The sequence below is a fragment of the Leptidea sinapis genome, chromosome 39 (genome assembly GCF_905404315.1).
Source record: "Leptidea sinapis chromosome 39, ilLepSina1.1, whole genome shotgun sequence".
Lineage (NCBI taxonomy): Eukaryota > Metazoa > Arthropoda > Insecta > Lepidoptera > Pieridae > Leptidea > Leptidea sinapis.
This window is the reverse complement of record NC_066303.1, coordinates 7,591,790-7,609,542: the sequence shown is the minus strand read 5'-3', so window position 1 is coordinate 7,609,542 and position 17,753 is coordinate 7,591,790. Positions and strand designations below refer to the sequence as shown.

Genomic DNA, 17,753 nt, shown 5'->3' with positions numbered 1-17,753 from the left:
TGGGCAGTGCGGTGAGACGCCAAGGCTCATATAGTACCTGTGGTATTAGTGTACAGGCAGTGGTCACTCAGAACAGCGGTGGTGACAACACACTCGCACAGCTTGCATTGATCGTCGCTGGTGGGCAGTGCTGTGAGACGCCAAGGCTCATCTAGTACCTGTGGTATTAGTGTAGGGGCAGTGGTCACTCAAAGCGGCTGCGGTCACCAGACACTCGCACAGCCTGCGGTGTCCGTCGCCGCTGAGCAGTGCAGCGAGACGCGAGGGTCGACCGGAGCTGAGCAACTCGATATAGCCATACAAGAGGTTGAGTGATCTCAGCTTGCGTCTCGAATCTGTGGATTTTCATGATTAGTAAATACTCATATAACTATAGTTAAGTCTTTTTTGGCTATATTTTTTTATGAAAATAAGAAGCGAGACGAGCAGGACGTTTAGCTGTTGGTAATTGATACGCCCTGTCGCTCAGAATTATTGAAAAACCCCAAAAATTCTGAGCGGCACTAGAACTGCGCTCGTCACCTTGAGACGTTAGTAGTCAAGTCTCATTTGCCCAGTATTTGAATAGCTGCGGCGCTCTACAGACCAAAACACAGTTATGCCTACACATCACTGTTTCACGGCAGAAATAGTCGACGTTGTGGTACCCATAATCGGGCCGGCATCAGTGATAAATGAAATCCAGTTTGGTTTCATTGTAACGACATTAAATACATAAATCAAACTTACCTATATTGTTGAGCACCCGCGGCAACCCTCCCAGCACTATACTCAAGTTGGTATCGAAGTGGTTCAACGCTGTAGGGCTCCGCGCGACTTCAGCGGAGCACCTGGCCGCGTACTCCATCACTTCAACGTACGGGTCCGCCGACAAGGAGATCAACGTGTCCAAACACATTGCGATGGACGGCTGCATAGTACTGAATAAATACAATAAAATACTCGTAGCTGTCTCTGACGACATCAGGAATCCAGTGTTTAAGCGCTGGATCTCTGTTCACATGGACAAGAACAATAAATGACTGCACAAATTTGTGCAATATTTATATAGTTTTAGTTAGTCTAATTTTACTTTTAACTTGGCACCCCTTTACAGTGTTCAAAATTTTATGGAAATATGGGTTTTATTATGCCTGAAATAAATACCTTATATTTATTTATTTATAACATTTTCTTCCATATCTAACACTATTTGAGATGAATTTGCCTTTAAGGCTCTGGATGGAAGTATTAATTTTTAGACTTGAGTTTCTGGGGTATTCCAGGCTTTTTAGCACTAATTAATTATAAGTAATATCGCAATTAACTACTAATTGGCTGACATTCATGCTAAGGAAAAACTTTTTGGCAACCAAAACGATATATTACATAGGGAACATCAAGTTAATTGCAAACTCCCATCTCAAAGGCTGGCAACACATCTCTTGACCTGTGGTATTACTGATGTTCATGGGCGGCTCGATTTTCTAACTTTCCATCAGCAACTCTCCTGTGATCCCTCTGGTGTTACAAGAGAATGTGGGAGGTGGTGATCACATAACACCAGGTGACCTGTATGCTCATTTGTTACCCTTTTCCATAAAGTAGGAATTTAAAAAAAAAAATGATAATCCACTTGTCGATTAGACCCGTTACATATAAAAAAAACACAAATGTCGCACACATATCGAATTTCTATTCGTGGGATGTATTTAGTGTGTGTATTTAAACAATCAAAAAGTAAATTTATGATCCTGTGTTGAGAAAAAAACATTCAAGATAAGAATATTGTTATGATTCTAGATCTGCCATAGCATTTCACCAGTGGGAGGCTCCTTTGCACAGGATGCCGGCTAGATTAGGGGTACCACAACCACGCCTATTTCTGCAGTGAAGCAGTAATGTGTAAACTTTACTGTGTTTCGGTCTGAAGGGCGCCATAGCTAGTGAAGTTACTGGGCAAATGAGACATAGCATCTTATGTCGCTCAGAATTTTTGGGTTTTTCAATAATTCTGAGCGGCACTGCATTGTAATGGGCAGGGCGTACCATTAGCTGAACGTCCTGCTCGTCTCGTCCCTTATTTCCCAAAAAAAAAAAACATTTTAGTTGAGAAGATTGTTATGATTCTAGATCTGCTACAGCATTATTTGTTTTCTTTGTGTTTGTGCGAATAAAGTACTCACTTACTACACTCGGTTGCAACCCTATAGCACAGCACAGCCAACTCCTTTCTTACTTTATAATGTTCGTAACTGACCAACCGGATTAGACTTCGCACAACGACATCCAACTTCTCCCCGGCCATGTCAAACCATTCGCGGGTCAGCTTTGGTATATCGGCAGATTTCACTGAAAGTTTATTAAAAATAAATTAATATTAGAATTTTACTTTTAAATACTATGTTTTTATATAGCTGTTAATAAATTGTAAAAGTTGAACCATTTTTACTCTCTAACTATTATTTATTTTTCATTTTTTAGTTAAATTTTCTATAAAAGCGTATTTTTAAAACTATTAAGCACTTTAACATCAATTCCTGCCTGATCGACTATAGATGAAAATTATATAAATTAACAAAAATCATATTTTGCAAATTGAAAAATTGAATAATTTTATCAAATTAGTGTAATGTGATCGGTCCTCGATAAATCTACAAAGTTTGAACGAAATCTAACCGTTTAAAGTGGGTCAAAATCGCGCCCAAAGAAGTCGGTTATAAACATACAAACATACAGGTGAAGCTAATATAAAGCGTATAATATTATATTATTTAGAGAGTAAAAAGGTTTGGATGTCATAAAATGACTCACCTCAAACAGTCAAATGGAATATAACAAAAATAATTTCAGTTAAGTAATCTATGGTGCACTGGTCTCGAGATATATGCGAATATGACGAGTTGTTGTACTTAATCCAGTGATTGACCATCCATGCCAGCTAAGTTAAAGCAGTTAATTTGATCTTAGAAATGAACCCTATTTTCACGAATTTACTAATCTATATAAAGGAGACATCCTTTAATACGTAATTTAGAAGTGAAACTACATACACTTAATAGGTTTAAATACATCAATTTAACAAACAATCACTTCTAATTTTACATTTTATTTATTAAATAGAGACAACCTATTTATTGTCTTTTTTGTTATCGGGAATGTGAATCATCACATCAGGCGAAAAATAAAGCATTTCTTTCTGTCTCAGCCTTACTCTCTTAATCTATATATTTAATAAAATCGTAAATAAAAAACTAAAAAAAACACGATTCCGTTTCTAATTAATTTGGAAATGAAAAAACCCTAAAACTAAAAAGACATCATACCCGATTGCACTTACTTAACTGAAGAATCGCCAAAGTTGCTAAGCCGATACTCATAAGCGTCAAAGCCATGCAAAGAATGACAATTTAGACTTTACACATAAACCTTATTCATAATGGTCCGCTAACTTTAAACAGCCGCTTAGGAGTGTTTTTTCTCATTCTGACTTAGGTCAATAGAAGAAGACAGAGTGAGAAGTAGCAATGCTTTAAGTTAGCAGACTATTATGAATAAGGGGGTAAGTATTTACGTACTTTAAGATGTTTAGTGCAAACGGGCATTCGACTAATAAGGGTAGGTAAATTATAGACCAGGAGCTCATTGTATTTTTATGAACAATATCTTTCAAACAACAAAAGTTTTAGCAGTCGGGACACATTCTAGAAATGGATGCTTAGTGAAATGAGAGATAATACCTATATATTACAGATTATTCTAATCTACTGACTAAGCGGCTTACTTTCTAGAATGGAATATCTACTTTTTCATGCTAATTATTAATAAAACTGATAATATTCTGTGAAGTCAATTACCCTTGCCGCTTACATTCGCTTTATCTGACTGACTGATTGAAAGCACTCTCATGAAGTCCTCTGCCGTGATCTCTTTAGTAACTAAGTGTTTATTGTTCATTGTCATGCAGAGAATACGGTGTATGATATTCAGAGCATTCTGAAAACAAAAATGTTAAAAAAAAAATTTAATTATTTTGTCAATCAAATTTTGCATATAACGGCTTATGATAAATACAGACAGAGGTCTTTGAAGTGTGGTGCAGCAGAAAAATACATTCTAAAGAAAATAGATTCATATAAATACTTAGTATTTAAAAAAAATTGAGTGCGTACAAATTAAAAAAAGGCCAGAAGTGAAACCTGCATTGTGCATGAAGCTCTAAGCTGCATATTAGTAGGGGAGCCCACGATGCTAAATGGGGATTTACTCGAGCGTCGTAGAGACCTATTGGGTTGCAAAGCTTAGATGATAAGAAGAAAAAAATGTTATATGATGATGATATACCTTTTCATCGGTGGGGGAAGCGGCTATAGATTTTTAAATATGTAAAAAAAACTGTTGCATTGACATACTCGAACGCGTCAGATATTGATAGCATTAAAGTTCTACGTATTTTTAACAATGTACGTATGTTAATCTGATCGTTTGCATGATGCGGGTTGTATGTAAGGGTTGAAAATGAAAACAAATTTAATCGAGCGCGTCAGATTTTCTAAGGGAGTGTTAAGTGCACCAAAAAAAGCTCTCACTTACTAATCTGACGACTTCGATGGGACGCAAACTCGCGGCCATTTTCATAATGTGCAAAAAAAATTCGCCATTTTTAAATACTCAAGCGCGTCAGATTAAGATATATATGGTTCATCTTTATGTTCTAAACGTAATGTCTCATAATCTGACGATTATCTAGAGGGATTCACCTGATCTGACTTGGAATTTTCACACCGCAATAACTTTTGAATGGATCAAGCAATTTTCACGCGGTTGGCATTCGACGCAGTTTTATCATCCTCATAAGTCATTTTCTAGTTTTAATTGATCGAACCAAAAATTTCGGAGTAATCACGAAAAAACACCTTTTTCGGGTTTCTTTCGTTCACGATATCTCTCGAACGAATCAACCGATTTTGACCAGCTTGGTGGCGATCGACGTGGTTTTTCAAGCTTAAAGGCGGATTAGTTTTTGAAATTGATCGATAAAGACGTTTAAAAGTTATTCCAAAAAAAACTTTTTTTTTAGATTTTTCAAAATTTCCCAAAATCTATCGGTCCGAATCGGTTCAAATTCACAGGAAATCTAATTTTGAGGGAACTCTTTAGAACGCCGTTTAGTAGATTCCGATCGGTCTAAAGTTATAAGCGAGTCACAAAGTCAGTCACACACACACACATACATACAGACATACATCAGGGAAGCTTCCTATGCCCTTAAAACGTCGAGATCTGATGAAAATTAGATTTTCGCAAAACGGGGTAAAACCAATAACTTCCCGAATTGTTTAAAATTTTTAATTTTTCTAAGCGGGAAGTTAAAAATATTTTATATAAATCATTGAACTTAATTAATTGAAAAGCTCAGGAAATAGCATGCAAATAAATAAGTGTATGCTTTTATCCATCACGCAGCTGCAGCATTTAACTTTATCGACGAATTTTTGTTATTTCGGCTTTCGGAAATCGTCAGATTATATATTTTTCATTATTATTGAATTATTTCCTTCAAAAAAAAAAAAAATTAGCTACGCTCGAGAATGTCGAGATGACGTTTTCTTTACAACTTTGCTGCCCTCCCCTCTCTTTACGTCACTCTCAAATTGTCAGATTAGTGGAATATACACATTTTTAGGATGTAATTAACTCACCCTACCTTAATCTGACGCGCTCGAAAATTTCTGATGGTCAATTTATTTTTACTAATCTGATCCTGTATCCTTCACGGGCGGCCTTATACATGGGCCTGATGTTTTATTGGAGGTACTTAACCGGGTACAAGGTATCCCCCTGTATATTAATCTGCCGCGCTTTAGTAAATCCCGAAATCCCCGCTTGGGCTCCCCTACTATATGAAGTCCTGGTACATGTTGCTAGGATGACACATGATTTAAACCGCTATGAAAGACATTACTATCACCGCTACTATAGTTATGTTCTCCTGGTCTCTATGTAGAGTAATACGTCGTGCGCATGACCTCAGAATATATTAAGGTATACTAGCGTCACACATAAGACAATCTCTTCTTCAACTATGATCGCCTGGTATCAAAACACTGCACAATGCTTCGTATCTAATTTTCTCCCACGTTAAGTCGTGTCTGTCTCTTTTTACTGTCTCGCTTTTTCGTTTCATCAACGATGCTAAAGAAGTTTTCACTTTGTAAGATGTTAAGTTTTTTATCACACATATTAAATTGCTGGGCGTTGTGTCCTAAATTTTGTTAGTATAATTATAACTACACAGGCACATGAAACCGCATAAATGCCTTTATAATTGGCGCATCATAATAACTAGCAATAGTTTGTAGAATGATGTTAGGGCTACCCCGCAACCTCCTCAGCAATGACGATTTTTTTTCAATAGATTGATTTTTTATACCTCAAATTTATGTAATCCCTAATAATTTCCCATTTAATTTTAGCGTTTACAATTATCGTGAGCTTACGATACACAGTGACAATAAAGTATAATGACAAACTCTTACAATATTTTGAAATACAACTAAATATTATTGGAAATTATAGAGGAACACTAGGATTCGCTATGGCTTCACACACGCATAATATTATTCGATCCAATCTACAACATGCCCGATTAACAAAAGCTAAATATGTTGCGCGCGCGCAACACTGACCTGCAAAATAATGATGCGTGTTCATGTTATATTAACATGTCAAGTTAGATTATCCATGATGGCCTTGTAGCGGACACAGCTAGTAAATAGGTTGTAAAAGGTCATTGTATCGCACAAAAAGGACGCACTTGGAACATCTGCTTTAAATACAAAATTTTGTATTTTTAATATTAAAATTTTGGATACTTTTTGTTTGATTTTTAAAACAAGTTATTGATGTAATTTTTCTGATTAGGTAACATACTTTCGGTATAAGTTTCAAGTTTTTTGTGTGTGTAATGGTTAAGGAATCATCGCCTGGTCACACTGAACGTATATTCAAATTCAAATATTTTTACTCAAAATAAGATGTGACATCACTTATTGAAAGTCAAAAAACTACCACCCATTCCAAAATGAATGCCTCAGACCTGAGAAGAATGGGCGCAACCAACTCAGCGGACTTTTTTTTCATCGAATAAATATGTTTACAAAGTAATATTGTACAATTAAACTTATTATTTAATAGCCTGAGGGCGGTCACTCCATTTCCAATCTGTGGTATCATTAAGAAAGTCATTTATGTTATAGTAACCTTTACCACACACACGTTTTTTAACAATTCTTTTGAATAACGAAATACTTTTGTTTTGAACATTTTCTGGGATCTTGTTGTAAAAGCATATACATCACCCCACAAAAGTCTTACTAACTCGACTTACATATACATGCTGTATACATATGTACATGAAAAAAACTCACCAAAACAATGGCATGTCCAGGGTTGTCAGTACACATGGCCACATCTTGCAATGTCGACAGCACTCCAGGTAGGATACAGGCTAACATATGAACTACAGCCTTCTCAACTACAGGGTTGGCGATCATATAGTTTGCATCAGTCAACTGTGGATGAGTACAGGTGAGTGACATTAGGCTTTCTAATGCTGCTAGCCTGAAAAGTTTGTTAAGTCATGTATATTAAAAGTATAATAACTGATTTACAAAAGGCATTTATTTTCTCAAAATTTATTCCTTTAGAATTCTTTTTGATGTTCTTTCTAATATACTAGATACTACTACCGCTTCGGAAACAAATGGCGGTCTGAGAGAGAAGAATTGGCGCAAGAAATTCTCCCAACATTCTTCTTTTTTCGCTATTTTAAATAAAATATACAATATTGTACTGTCATTGCTATTGCTATAAAATAATCACAATCTAGTCCCAGGCTGTCCGTACACTTAGAAATTCGGATCTGGAGTAGTAGGATCTACGACAGAGCCTTTTTTTAATAAAACATTTAAATTTGTTTATAGATAATGCCTGAACAGTGGCTGTGACTTTATTATAAAAGTGTATACATTTACCCTTAAAGCTATTATGTATCTTATGAAGCCTAATAGAATTAGTTACAGGCAATCTCTTATTTCTAGTTTTATAATAATGAAATACACATATCACGTTCGCGTTAGGGACTGTGGATTAGTTATCATGAGCAATGCTGGGGTTAGGGGTTGACAGGGGCATGCATATCATATAGGCAATTGGGCAGTGCCTACCTCGTAAACTACGTAATTAAATAAATATAGCACTAGTGTTAAAGTTAATTTAGTTTCATTTGGTTCTGTTATATATAACGCAAGTTTGGTTATATAAATTCTTAAAGTGATAGCTTAGCATTCATTTAATGTTAATACTTTGTAACATACTATAATCAGATACTCACTCACAACCACCCACACACACATACACACACACACACTCAGAGAGACACACATGCATACAGAGTGCATTTTTTGACCTTTCGGTTCATATTGTTAACAATAGATAAATTGGTTGCCTACAGGACAGGCTACGCCTAGTGTAGGGACCAAATATGATGTAATATTATGTGATAAAGTGTCTGTATATAATAAACTAGCTGACCCGGCAAACCTTGTTTTGCCATGTAAAGTATAATTCACGCGATAGTTTTATAAGTAATAAAATATTGCCTATATTATAGCCTGTACATCATTTTGTTCTATTGTCAATAGTTTTTGCAGCGCACGCAAAAATAGGTTTTAGATTTTACACCTTGTGTTACAAAATAGCAATTTTATTATGGATCCCTAATTTTGAAAAAAAAACATAGCCTTCCTCGATAAATGGACTACCCAACACTCAAATAATCATTCAAATCGGACCAGTAGTACCAGAGATTAGCGCGTTCAAACAAACAAACAAACACTGCAGCTTTATAATATTAGTATAGATAAATAAATTAAAATATAAAAATAAATTAAAATATAACCAAACTTCTATTGCACACCCACTCATCAATATGTTCCTCACGCTAGTATACTAGTCCTATGGTAAGCAATCTTTGCATATTCCAAAGCTCAACTACTAGGTAGATCCTCAGTGCCTACTTTGCATGAAAAACGCGCCCCTGGCGGTTGATTAGTGGTAGAGCAAGTAGAGTTTCAAAGTTTCAATGCCTCCCTATGTATAGAAACAATTACAACAACATTTCTTCTGCCGTGAGGCGAGTGCAATTGGGATGCCACTCAGAATTACGGTTCAATCAAGCTGCACTGTATAGGAATAATAATAATAATGACTCCCTTTTTACACAAATTATCATGCCCAAAGTTAAGCATATATAGCCTGTGTTATGGGTTACAAGACAATGATATATTTAATACACATACATAAATTAAACATACATATATTCATATAAACATACATAAATACATTTAAACATCCATGACTCGGAAACAAACATCCATATGCATCATATAAATGCTTGCACCTACCGGGATTCGAACCCGGGACCTCTAGCTTAGTAGGAAGGATCGCTAACCACTCGGCTATACAGGTCCTCAGGAATGAATCATTGTTATCATGTCAATGCTTGATGTGTTAATTGGGATATCTTAATATCCCAATTAATAATAACATTTATTTAACAAATTCTTTACTGTGTTAGTAATGTAATTTTATATTATTATCACTGATTAGAAATAGCTATAGCATATAATATTCAGATCTTTAGTTAACTTTATTCGTGTAAGTTAGTTGGCACTACAGCAGTGCCAAATAAACAAAAAAAAACAATTTTCACCAATCTATGATCAACAGTTACTTTTGTATCACAATTTTAATATTGGCAATACAACTTTTGCTGGGTCAGCTAGTATGTATATAAGTTTTGTCTGTCACCCACAGTATATGCTGTGACCAGCTTTGTGCTAGATAAATTGTATGAGAGAAAGAAATAATATTTCAAAACATACCTAAGAGCTCTGTGCCTTTCCATTTTAGCCATATGAACAGACGCAAATATAGCTTGGGCAAGTAGGGGTGAATGTAAGTGAATTTGTTTCACTCTATATGCAGGTTCTAAATTCAGCATCAAGGCTGTTTGTGTTTGCATTATTGTGAGTTTTAGCTCTTCTGGAACATCTCCAACTGAAAAAATTCATAATATTTAAAAGTGAATGGGATTATTTAACTATAGCATTTTCAACTCGATTTATATTACATTAAAACTGAGACTTTGGCACACACTCATATACTTATTAAACACACACTCACACTCATAAATACTGAGGTTAATACAATTTAAATGTTTCAATTTCTTTATTAGTTTGGCCTCTCTTTACTGTGTATCACATGGGGATGGCTGAAAAACAGAACTGCGTGAAAATATCATTTCAAGCAGCATAAGCTGAGGTTACTCCCCTTCGTCTTAATGTATGTTTATACTAAGTTTATTTAAATTATTATTATATCATGTCAATCATTCCACATAAAGTACATATATTTGTGTTCCTAAACACAGCCACTTTGTAGCACTTTATTTATTAATTATTTATTAGGTTCACCAACAGATTATACACTATTACTAGCTTATAAAAATAACAAAATAAGTATTAATTGTGGTGTAAATCCAATTACAGGGAAACCGGCATGCATTTTTGAGTCGCACAAGTGCGAGGTTGCAAGTTTACATATATATATATATATAACACAAATACAAGGTTACACATAATGTATAATATAGAATATATTATATAGATAACTTTTTGCAGCAAGAATTTTACTTGTGTTTATAAGTAAATAAACATAAATGAATATAAAATATACTTAAATATTTGATTAATAAGCCTGATACTTACTCATGCCTGGTTTTTTTGTATCAAATGCAATCTGACCAAGATTTAACTGTATCCTGATAAATAAGTCATATGTTTGCAGATGTATAACCCTCTGTAATACCTCCTTCATTGCATTTATCAGTAGTATTTGTAGATCATATTTACCACTGTAATAATTAATTTATGATATTATTATTGCCAATTATCAAAAATATAGCTATGTTCTGGTTGTTTTGTAAACTGTCGCTTTGCAAAACTGGTCTTAAGACTGTAGTTGTCTGTAGGTGGTTGCATAGATTTGTTAATAGAGTGGCAAATATATTTCGTTTTTTGTGTATTTAAAGTGAGTAAATTTTGGTTTAACCAGAAATCAACCAGTGTAACTCCCTTATGAGTAACACTACAAATTGATTCCCAGGTTTTCCCCGCAAACACAATTCAAATTCAAATAATTTTATTCAAAATAAGATGTGACATCACTTTTTGAAAGTCAAAAACTACCACCCATTCCAAAATGAAAGCCTCAGACCTGAGAAGAATGGGTGCAACAAACTCAGTGGGCTTTTTTTTCATCGAATAAATATGTTTACAAAGTAATATTGTACAATTAAACTTATTACTTAATAGCCTGAGGTCACTCCATTCCCAATCTGTGGTATCATTAAGAAAGTCATTTATGTTATAGTAACCTTTACCACACGATTTTTAACAATTCTTTTGAATAACATTATACTTTTGTTTTGAACATATTCTGGGATCTTGTTGTAAAAGCATATACATCGCCCCACAAAAGACTTACTAACTCGACTTAGCCGAGTAGTAGGCATCATAAGTTTATGTCTGTTCCTGGTGTTAACATTATGGTTATGACAGTTTCTGGCAAATTCACTTATGTGCCTATGAACATACATTACATTATCAAGAATATATTGAGAAGCAACAGTCAAGATGTTAATTTCTTTAAATTTTGCTCTCTATGATTCTTTAGGACCTAGGTTATAAATAGCGCGAATAGCCCTCTTCTGCAGTACAAATATTGTATTAATATCGGCAGTGTTGCCCCATAGCAATGTACCATAGGACATTATTCTATGGAAATAACTAAAGTATACTAGTCGCCCCGTATCTATGTCAGTTAATTGTCTAATCTTTTTAACCGCGTATGCTGCAGAACTAAGTCTGTTCGCCAATCCTTCAATATGGGGGCCCCATTGTAATTTGGAATCTAGAGTTATGCCAAGAAATATAGCGGATTCCACCGGTTCTAGCACCTCTCCATTTCACAAAACATTTGCATTTACATTTTTGACATTTGGTATGGTAAATTTAATGTATTTAGTTTTCTTGTTATTTAACAATAGGTTATTAGCGCTAAACCAGTACACAATGTCAGATAATAGCAGTGTCATCAGGATACGCAAATAATTTCGCACTTTCGATTTTTATTTTAAGTAAATCATTGATATAAATAAGAAAAGTATGGGGCCCAGAAAACTACCTTGAGGAACTCGGAAACTAATGTTAGAGTACTGACTTGTATACTGTCCAACTTTAGTACTCTGTTTTCTGTTTGATTGGTAGTCTTAAAAAAGTGCAAGGGGTGAACCTCTTATACCTATATGTTGTTGTCGGGAACAAAATCTAGGTTGCATTATTTTGAATATTATTGTAAATTACCTATAGTGCTCACCTGTTCTAAGTTGCTTAGTAAATTACTAAGTTGTACATAAATATTAATATTTTTATTTTTTCTTAAAGAAAACTAGCAAGTCTCTAGCCAAAAAATTGTTTCAAGGGCATCAGAAGACACTTATACCCTCGTCTATCAAGTACATTTCAAAACTCAACCTCTGGTCTTTTATGTACACAGAGGGTAGATTATTCTTAAACATTAAATAAATCTAATAATAAGCCAACTTACGTAATCTCATTGGACTGAAGATGAGTGATGATAGGAAACAGGATGAACAGCTGCAATTTTTCTAATGTATCTTCCTTCAAATCCAATGCTAAATTCATTAAAGCATTAATATTGGCCGGCGTTGGGTCTATCATTACCATATCGCACACAGGCTTTGTTACAGCGAAAGCTCTTTTCAGATCGGCATCCATTATTAAGCTTTTGAAATTCAGGTGCTTGTTAGTTGCAACCTATTAGTATATTAAAACTAATTCACTTTAGAGTACATGTTGCTCTTTACAAAAGTATGTTTGATTTTCCTACTTTTATTTCACATTTAAATAGTATTGATGTTACAGATGCACTTTTACCGCGCTTTAAAACAGAGCTTATTGCAAATGAAAACAAAATAGAATAAAATAAAATATTATGTTATCGCAGCTAAACACGTAAATACTTGCAACAATTACAAATTAAATTATATATGAAACATGTTGAATCGCAATTTGGTAGGTACCTATATTTTTTTACCACACTGACAGAATAGGGCCCAGAAATCAGAATATGACTTATGAGTGACGTTTGACATATGACAGCTTGACAGCATATTGACACTATTCTATTCTATTCTAACCACTGTAGCTTCTATGGAAGGTATACCACAAGTTTGGCAATGTCATGTAGAAGTGATCGGTGCTAAAGATTGATACAAGATTTATTTTCTTTCTTTTTTTAAAAAACCTTAAATAAATATTCATGCTATTAGACTGTTGGACATACACAAATATAATTACTTAAATTATTAAATATAAGTACATAATTATATTTACAACTTAATTTTATTATTTTTAATATGTTAACACAAAATATTTACAAAAGGAGTGAGAACTAGTGAAAGAAGACATTTATAGGAAGTCGAGCAGGGAATTTCAACAGATGATCCACGTTACCCTCGTCTAGGCCACATTCACAAAGGGAATTGTCTCTAATCCTACGTTTAGCTAAGAAAACTGGAGTACACGCGTGATTAAGACGTAAGTGGCAAATAGTTGAAATAACTGTTTTAATGGGAATCTTAAATTTAGAGAACCAAGGTTTTTGAGGGATTTCAGGTTGGAGTTGTCCATAAAATTTGCCTTTAGAAGTTTTGTACACTTGCCATATGTTGTTTATACCAAGTCTCATGCATCTTGGGTTTCAGGATAATGCGCATGTCATGCGAGAAATATTCTGAATATTGGAGAGAACCCGTTTGGACCTGGAATCCATGCTAAACATATTGACACTATAGAAATAAATACACGTGCCCCTTTTAGATTGCAATAGTTTTGACAGGAGTAGTCTTAGATATTGTCATATTATTATTATGACTAAAATTACCCCTCACGGAATTAAATAGATATCATAATGTAACACACTCAACAGACGATTGGGAATGTGAAGGAAATGTGTGAGGAAATGATTTAAGCATAATTATTAACATTATGATTTCATAAAATCACTTAACCTATTAGAATATACTACAGTAAGAACTCAAAATATTGTGTTATTTGTTATTTCTATTCACATGTATTTAGTTTCTTTCAAAAATCTAAGTTTTTAAAATATGCATAAAACCTATGTATTGTATTATTAGATTGATACAAAAACAAAATATCATAAACTTGGAATACCGCCGGCAGCAGATCATGCCCAAGGACTGATCTATCGGTGGCAGAGCCGCAGACAGAGGCATCTGTATTAGATTTTTGAGCCAACTGCGTAGCGAGAACCTTTTGATATATTGAATATTGATAGAAGCTTTAGCCGACTAGACTACTCTAGAAGACTAGCCAGGCTATGATGGTCTAGACAACGTCTAGTCGGTCCTCGTTAGCCACGTCAAAGTACTTGATGAATTTGTCCGTCTCAGCTTTCATGGCGTAGTCTTCGTATGGGATAGTGATTTCGACTAGGACTGCCTGGCACCGTGATGGGTTAACCACCACATTAAAATGCTTATATAGGCGACAAGTCTAGTTCTGACAATGGCATCCATAAGAAAACCATAAAAATCTTAATATATTAAGTATGTGTGCAACAAAGTGCTGAATAATTGAATATCACTTCACAAGATACTTCAAGGGGAAGAGATTGATTAAGTTCTTATTATGGGATTCATCACAAAGTAACAGAAATCCTCAATTCTTAGGGGCAAATTAACGATACTCGGCCGAATTTTTATATGCTATCCGGATATTTGAATATCATCTATCGAAACGTATTTAAGTTCAAGTAATTGTCGTGATCGAATATGATGATCAATGGAACCCCTTAACGGCTTACTTAATTTATCTTTGATAGAATTTCTAACTGTCTTCATATCTCAATGCGCTGACGTTCGTTGCTGCATTGCACCATGACGAATCGTTCTATATATTTTTGCGCTCTTCGCAAGTCTCTTTTGAAATTCTCCCCGCGGTAGATTTCCTCTATTGAGATAGGCGTATCTCCCTGACTTTGTTGGTTTCATTAAAACAGCGTTGTCTCATATGAGCAGCATGATTAGTAGGCCTTCACATATTATTCAGACAAATAAGTTGGTGTACTTCAGATTCACTAAAAATCTAAAAGAAATTTACAAAAATACAACAGACTTCAAAAAACTATTCCAAACAATATAATACTATGCACTAAAAAGTAAAAAAATAATTGCGTTTTCTTCTTTTAATTTAATCTTATCTTAAAATTATTTTTAGAGTTCTCCTTAGTAAAATGAAATGATAAATATTAGACTACTTAAAGTCAACCGAATTATTACGACCATATGATGTAGTTATAATTACTGTTAAGTACATTTTGGAGTCGGTGCCTGCCTATTCACTTACATGATAAAATTTGAACTGCACCTTCAATAAGCCGTTTGTATATATTTTATGTTAATATTTGTGTCGCATCAAAGCGGACTGAAGAAATTCTTGCATGTTTATTTGGTAAATAAATAAAATATATACATCTGTTCGTCCTGTTGCTTTTATCTATTGTTTTTTTAACATTTGATTATTTTAATTTTGATTATGACAAATTTAGGTTTATTTAAATTTATAAAAATAGGTGACTATGAATCAAAAATCAATACTCTTTGAAAGAATATTTCATGTAAAATTTATTGGATACGTGCTTGTTACAAATTATATTGAAATGTTAGGTGAAAATTACTTACGTGTGGAAGCTAACTCCTGGATATTTACATTCACTAAGACTTTGGCAATCAGATACACCACACCCAACCTTAACTACGATATTGACACTATAGATATTATAGAACTCTTTAGAGTAAAAGTGTTCTGTGCTATAGAAGTAGTGTCCAAGTGCCCCTTTTAGATAGCAATAGTTTTGACAGGAGTAGTCTTAGGTGGTGTCATATTATTATTATGACTAATTTCTAGTCATTCACCAACGGAATTAAATCTAACGACACAAAGTCATATACTCAACCGATGATTAGGAATGAAAATAAATTAAACACAATAGCGAAAAGCATTTACTGATCATTAAATATTTATTAACGTGCCATAACATAAAAGATGAGTTATATTACAAAAGTAATTTCACATAAATTACGATTGTCTATTAACCTTTTGTATACCGAGCCCACTAAAAGTTGAATGTCGCTTATTTATCGGGCGAGTTTGGCGCGCGAGCGAGTGCGTGTCTATGCGTATTGTTTTAGGTATAGCAAAATAATGCTTATAGTTAGAGTAATTTAATTGCATTGCTCTGAAAGCTATTGAAACAATCAATAATAATGTGTGCAAATTATTTTATTTGTGATATTTTTTTATTTTATACAGACCTTTCTTTCGCCAAAAAGTTGAAAAACAATTATATTTTAGAATTATTGAGTATTTTTAATGAAAAAAATTGGTTTTATTTATTAGTAATTGTGGTTTTATAATTCTTTTTATTTGCTCTATCTAATACAAAACTAAAATACGCATATCTTGATAGTAATAATTTGAGATATTCATGCAGAAAGACACCCACGAAATTGAAGATGAACCGATATTTCACGCGTTGATGACCGTACTTTCAGAACCTTCTTATGAATAGATGTTTAGAATCTATACTTCAAACTTTTATATTGAACGATAGAAAATATTATCTAGTTTTTATGAAATAATAATAGTTTATTTAAATTATAAAACCTTATACCTTATGAAGCAAAATGTTTCGTAAAGTAGGAAATTCACGACATAAATTCGAAGATTGTTATTCTTCATATTATGTCACGATAATCTATGTTTTTCGCTAAAAATACTATGTACGAAATAGCAATGAAATAAGCTTTTCATTTATGTATAATATATGTACATCATAGAACAAAAAGTTATAAAAAAAATATTGAAAACTACTGTCGCCGACAGGAATTCGCGAACTTGAACTGTGAGCTGGCGTATATTTACACGGCCTTATACGGGCTGCTCGATTTGCGCGATTTTTGAGTGCATTCTACCTAGTGTCATGTTAATTATCAATAATATAATGTCATGAATTGAGCTGTAATGGATAAGTATAAAAACGAGTATAATAATATTTGTGCAATTTTATTAGGATTATGAAATTTATTGTTGTAAAAAAATCGAAACAATGCCAATGTGAGAACATAAAAAACTATTTTATTTACAGTTTATGTGACTCAGTATCGCTACATACATACAGATATCGCTAGACACAGAGATTTCATATACATTTTATGGTTTTATGAGTAAATTAGCTTAGATATAAATCTGTCATTTGACTAAGTATCGCAACATACATACAGATATCACTAGACACAGAGATACAGAATAAAAAAAATTTAAACAATTTCATAATATACAATTTATTACGCTTTTATGAGTAAATTATCTTAGATATCAATTTATCGTTTTACTTAGTATCGCAAGATACATACATACAGATATCGCTAGATATAGAGATATGTATGTTCATTCTGTAGTTAATTTTGATTGAAAATTTATTCAAAGTAATTATGATTAAATTGTAAAAGTACATCCGCTTACATCTCTTTTACTCAAATC

General features: G+C 33.7%; 1 protein-coding gene across 3 annotated transcripts; it reads right to left on the bottom strand.

Moving 5' to 3' along the window:
* Window positions 1-11: 11 nt before the first annotated feature.
* LOC126976012 (TELO2-interacting protein 1 homolog) lies at window positions 12-13,231 on the bottom strand. 3 transcript variants are annotated; one of them, XM_050824150.1, is made up of 9 exons: window positions 12,712-13,230; window positions 10,812-10,957; window positions 9,927-10,101; window positions 7,410-7,602; window positions 3,837-3,975; window positions 2,166-2,331; window positions 730-920; window positions 159-335; window positions 12-37 (listed from the first exon to the last, which is right to left on the bottom strand). In XM_050824150.1, the coding sequence occupies exons 1-9, from the start codon at window positions 12,900-12,902 to the stop codon at window positions 27-29; spliced, it is 1,389 nt and encodes a 462-aa protein (XP_050680107.1). In that variant the 5' UTR covers window positions 12,903-13,230; the 3' UTR covers window positions 12-26. The 3 variants fall into 3 exon arrangements, with proteins under 3 accessions (XP_050680107.1, XP_050680108.1, XP_050680109.1); XM_050824151.1 differs by lacking the exons at window positions 12-37; window positions 159-335 and having other exon boundaries at window positions 736-920; window positions 2,170-2,331; window positions 12,712-13,231; XM_050824152.1 differs by lacking the exons at window positions 12-37; window positions 159-335; window positions 730-920 and having other exon boundaries at window positions 2,184-2,331; window positions 3,850-3,975; window positions 12,712-13,231.
* Between the last annotated feature and the right edge of the window lie 4,522 nt (window positions 13,232-17,753).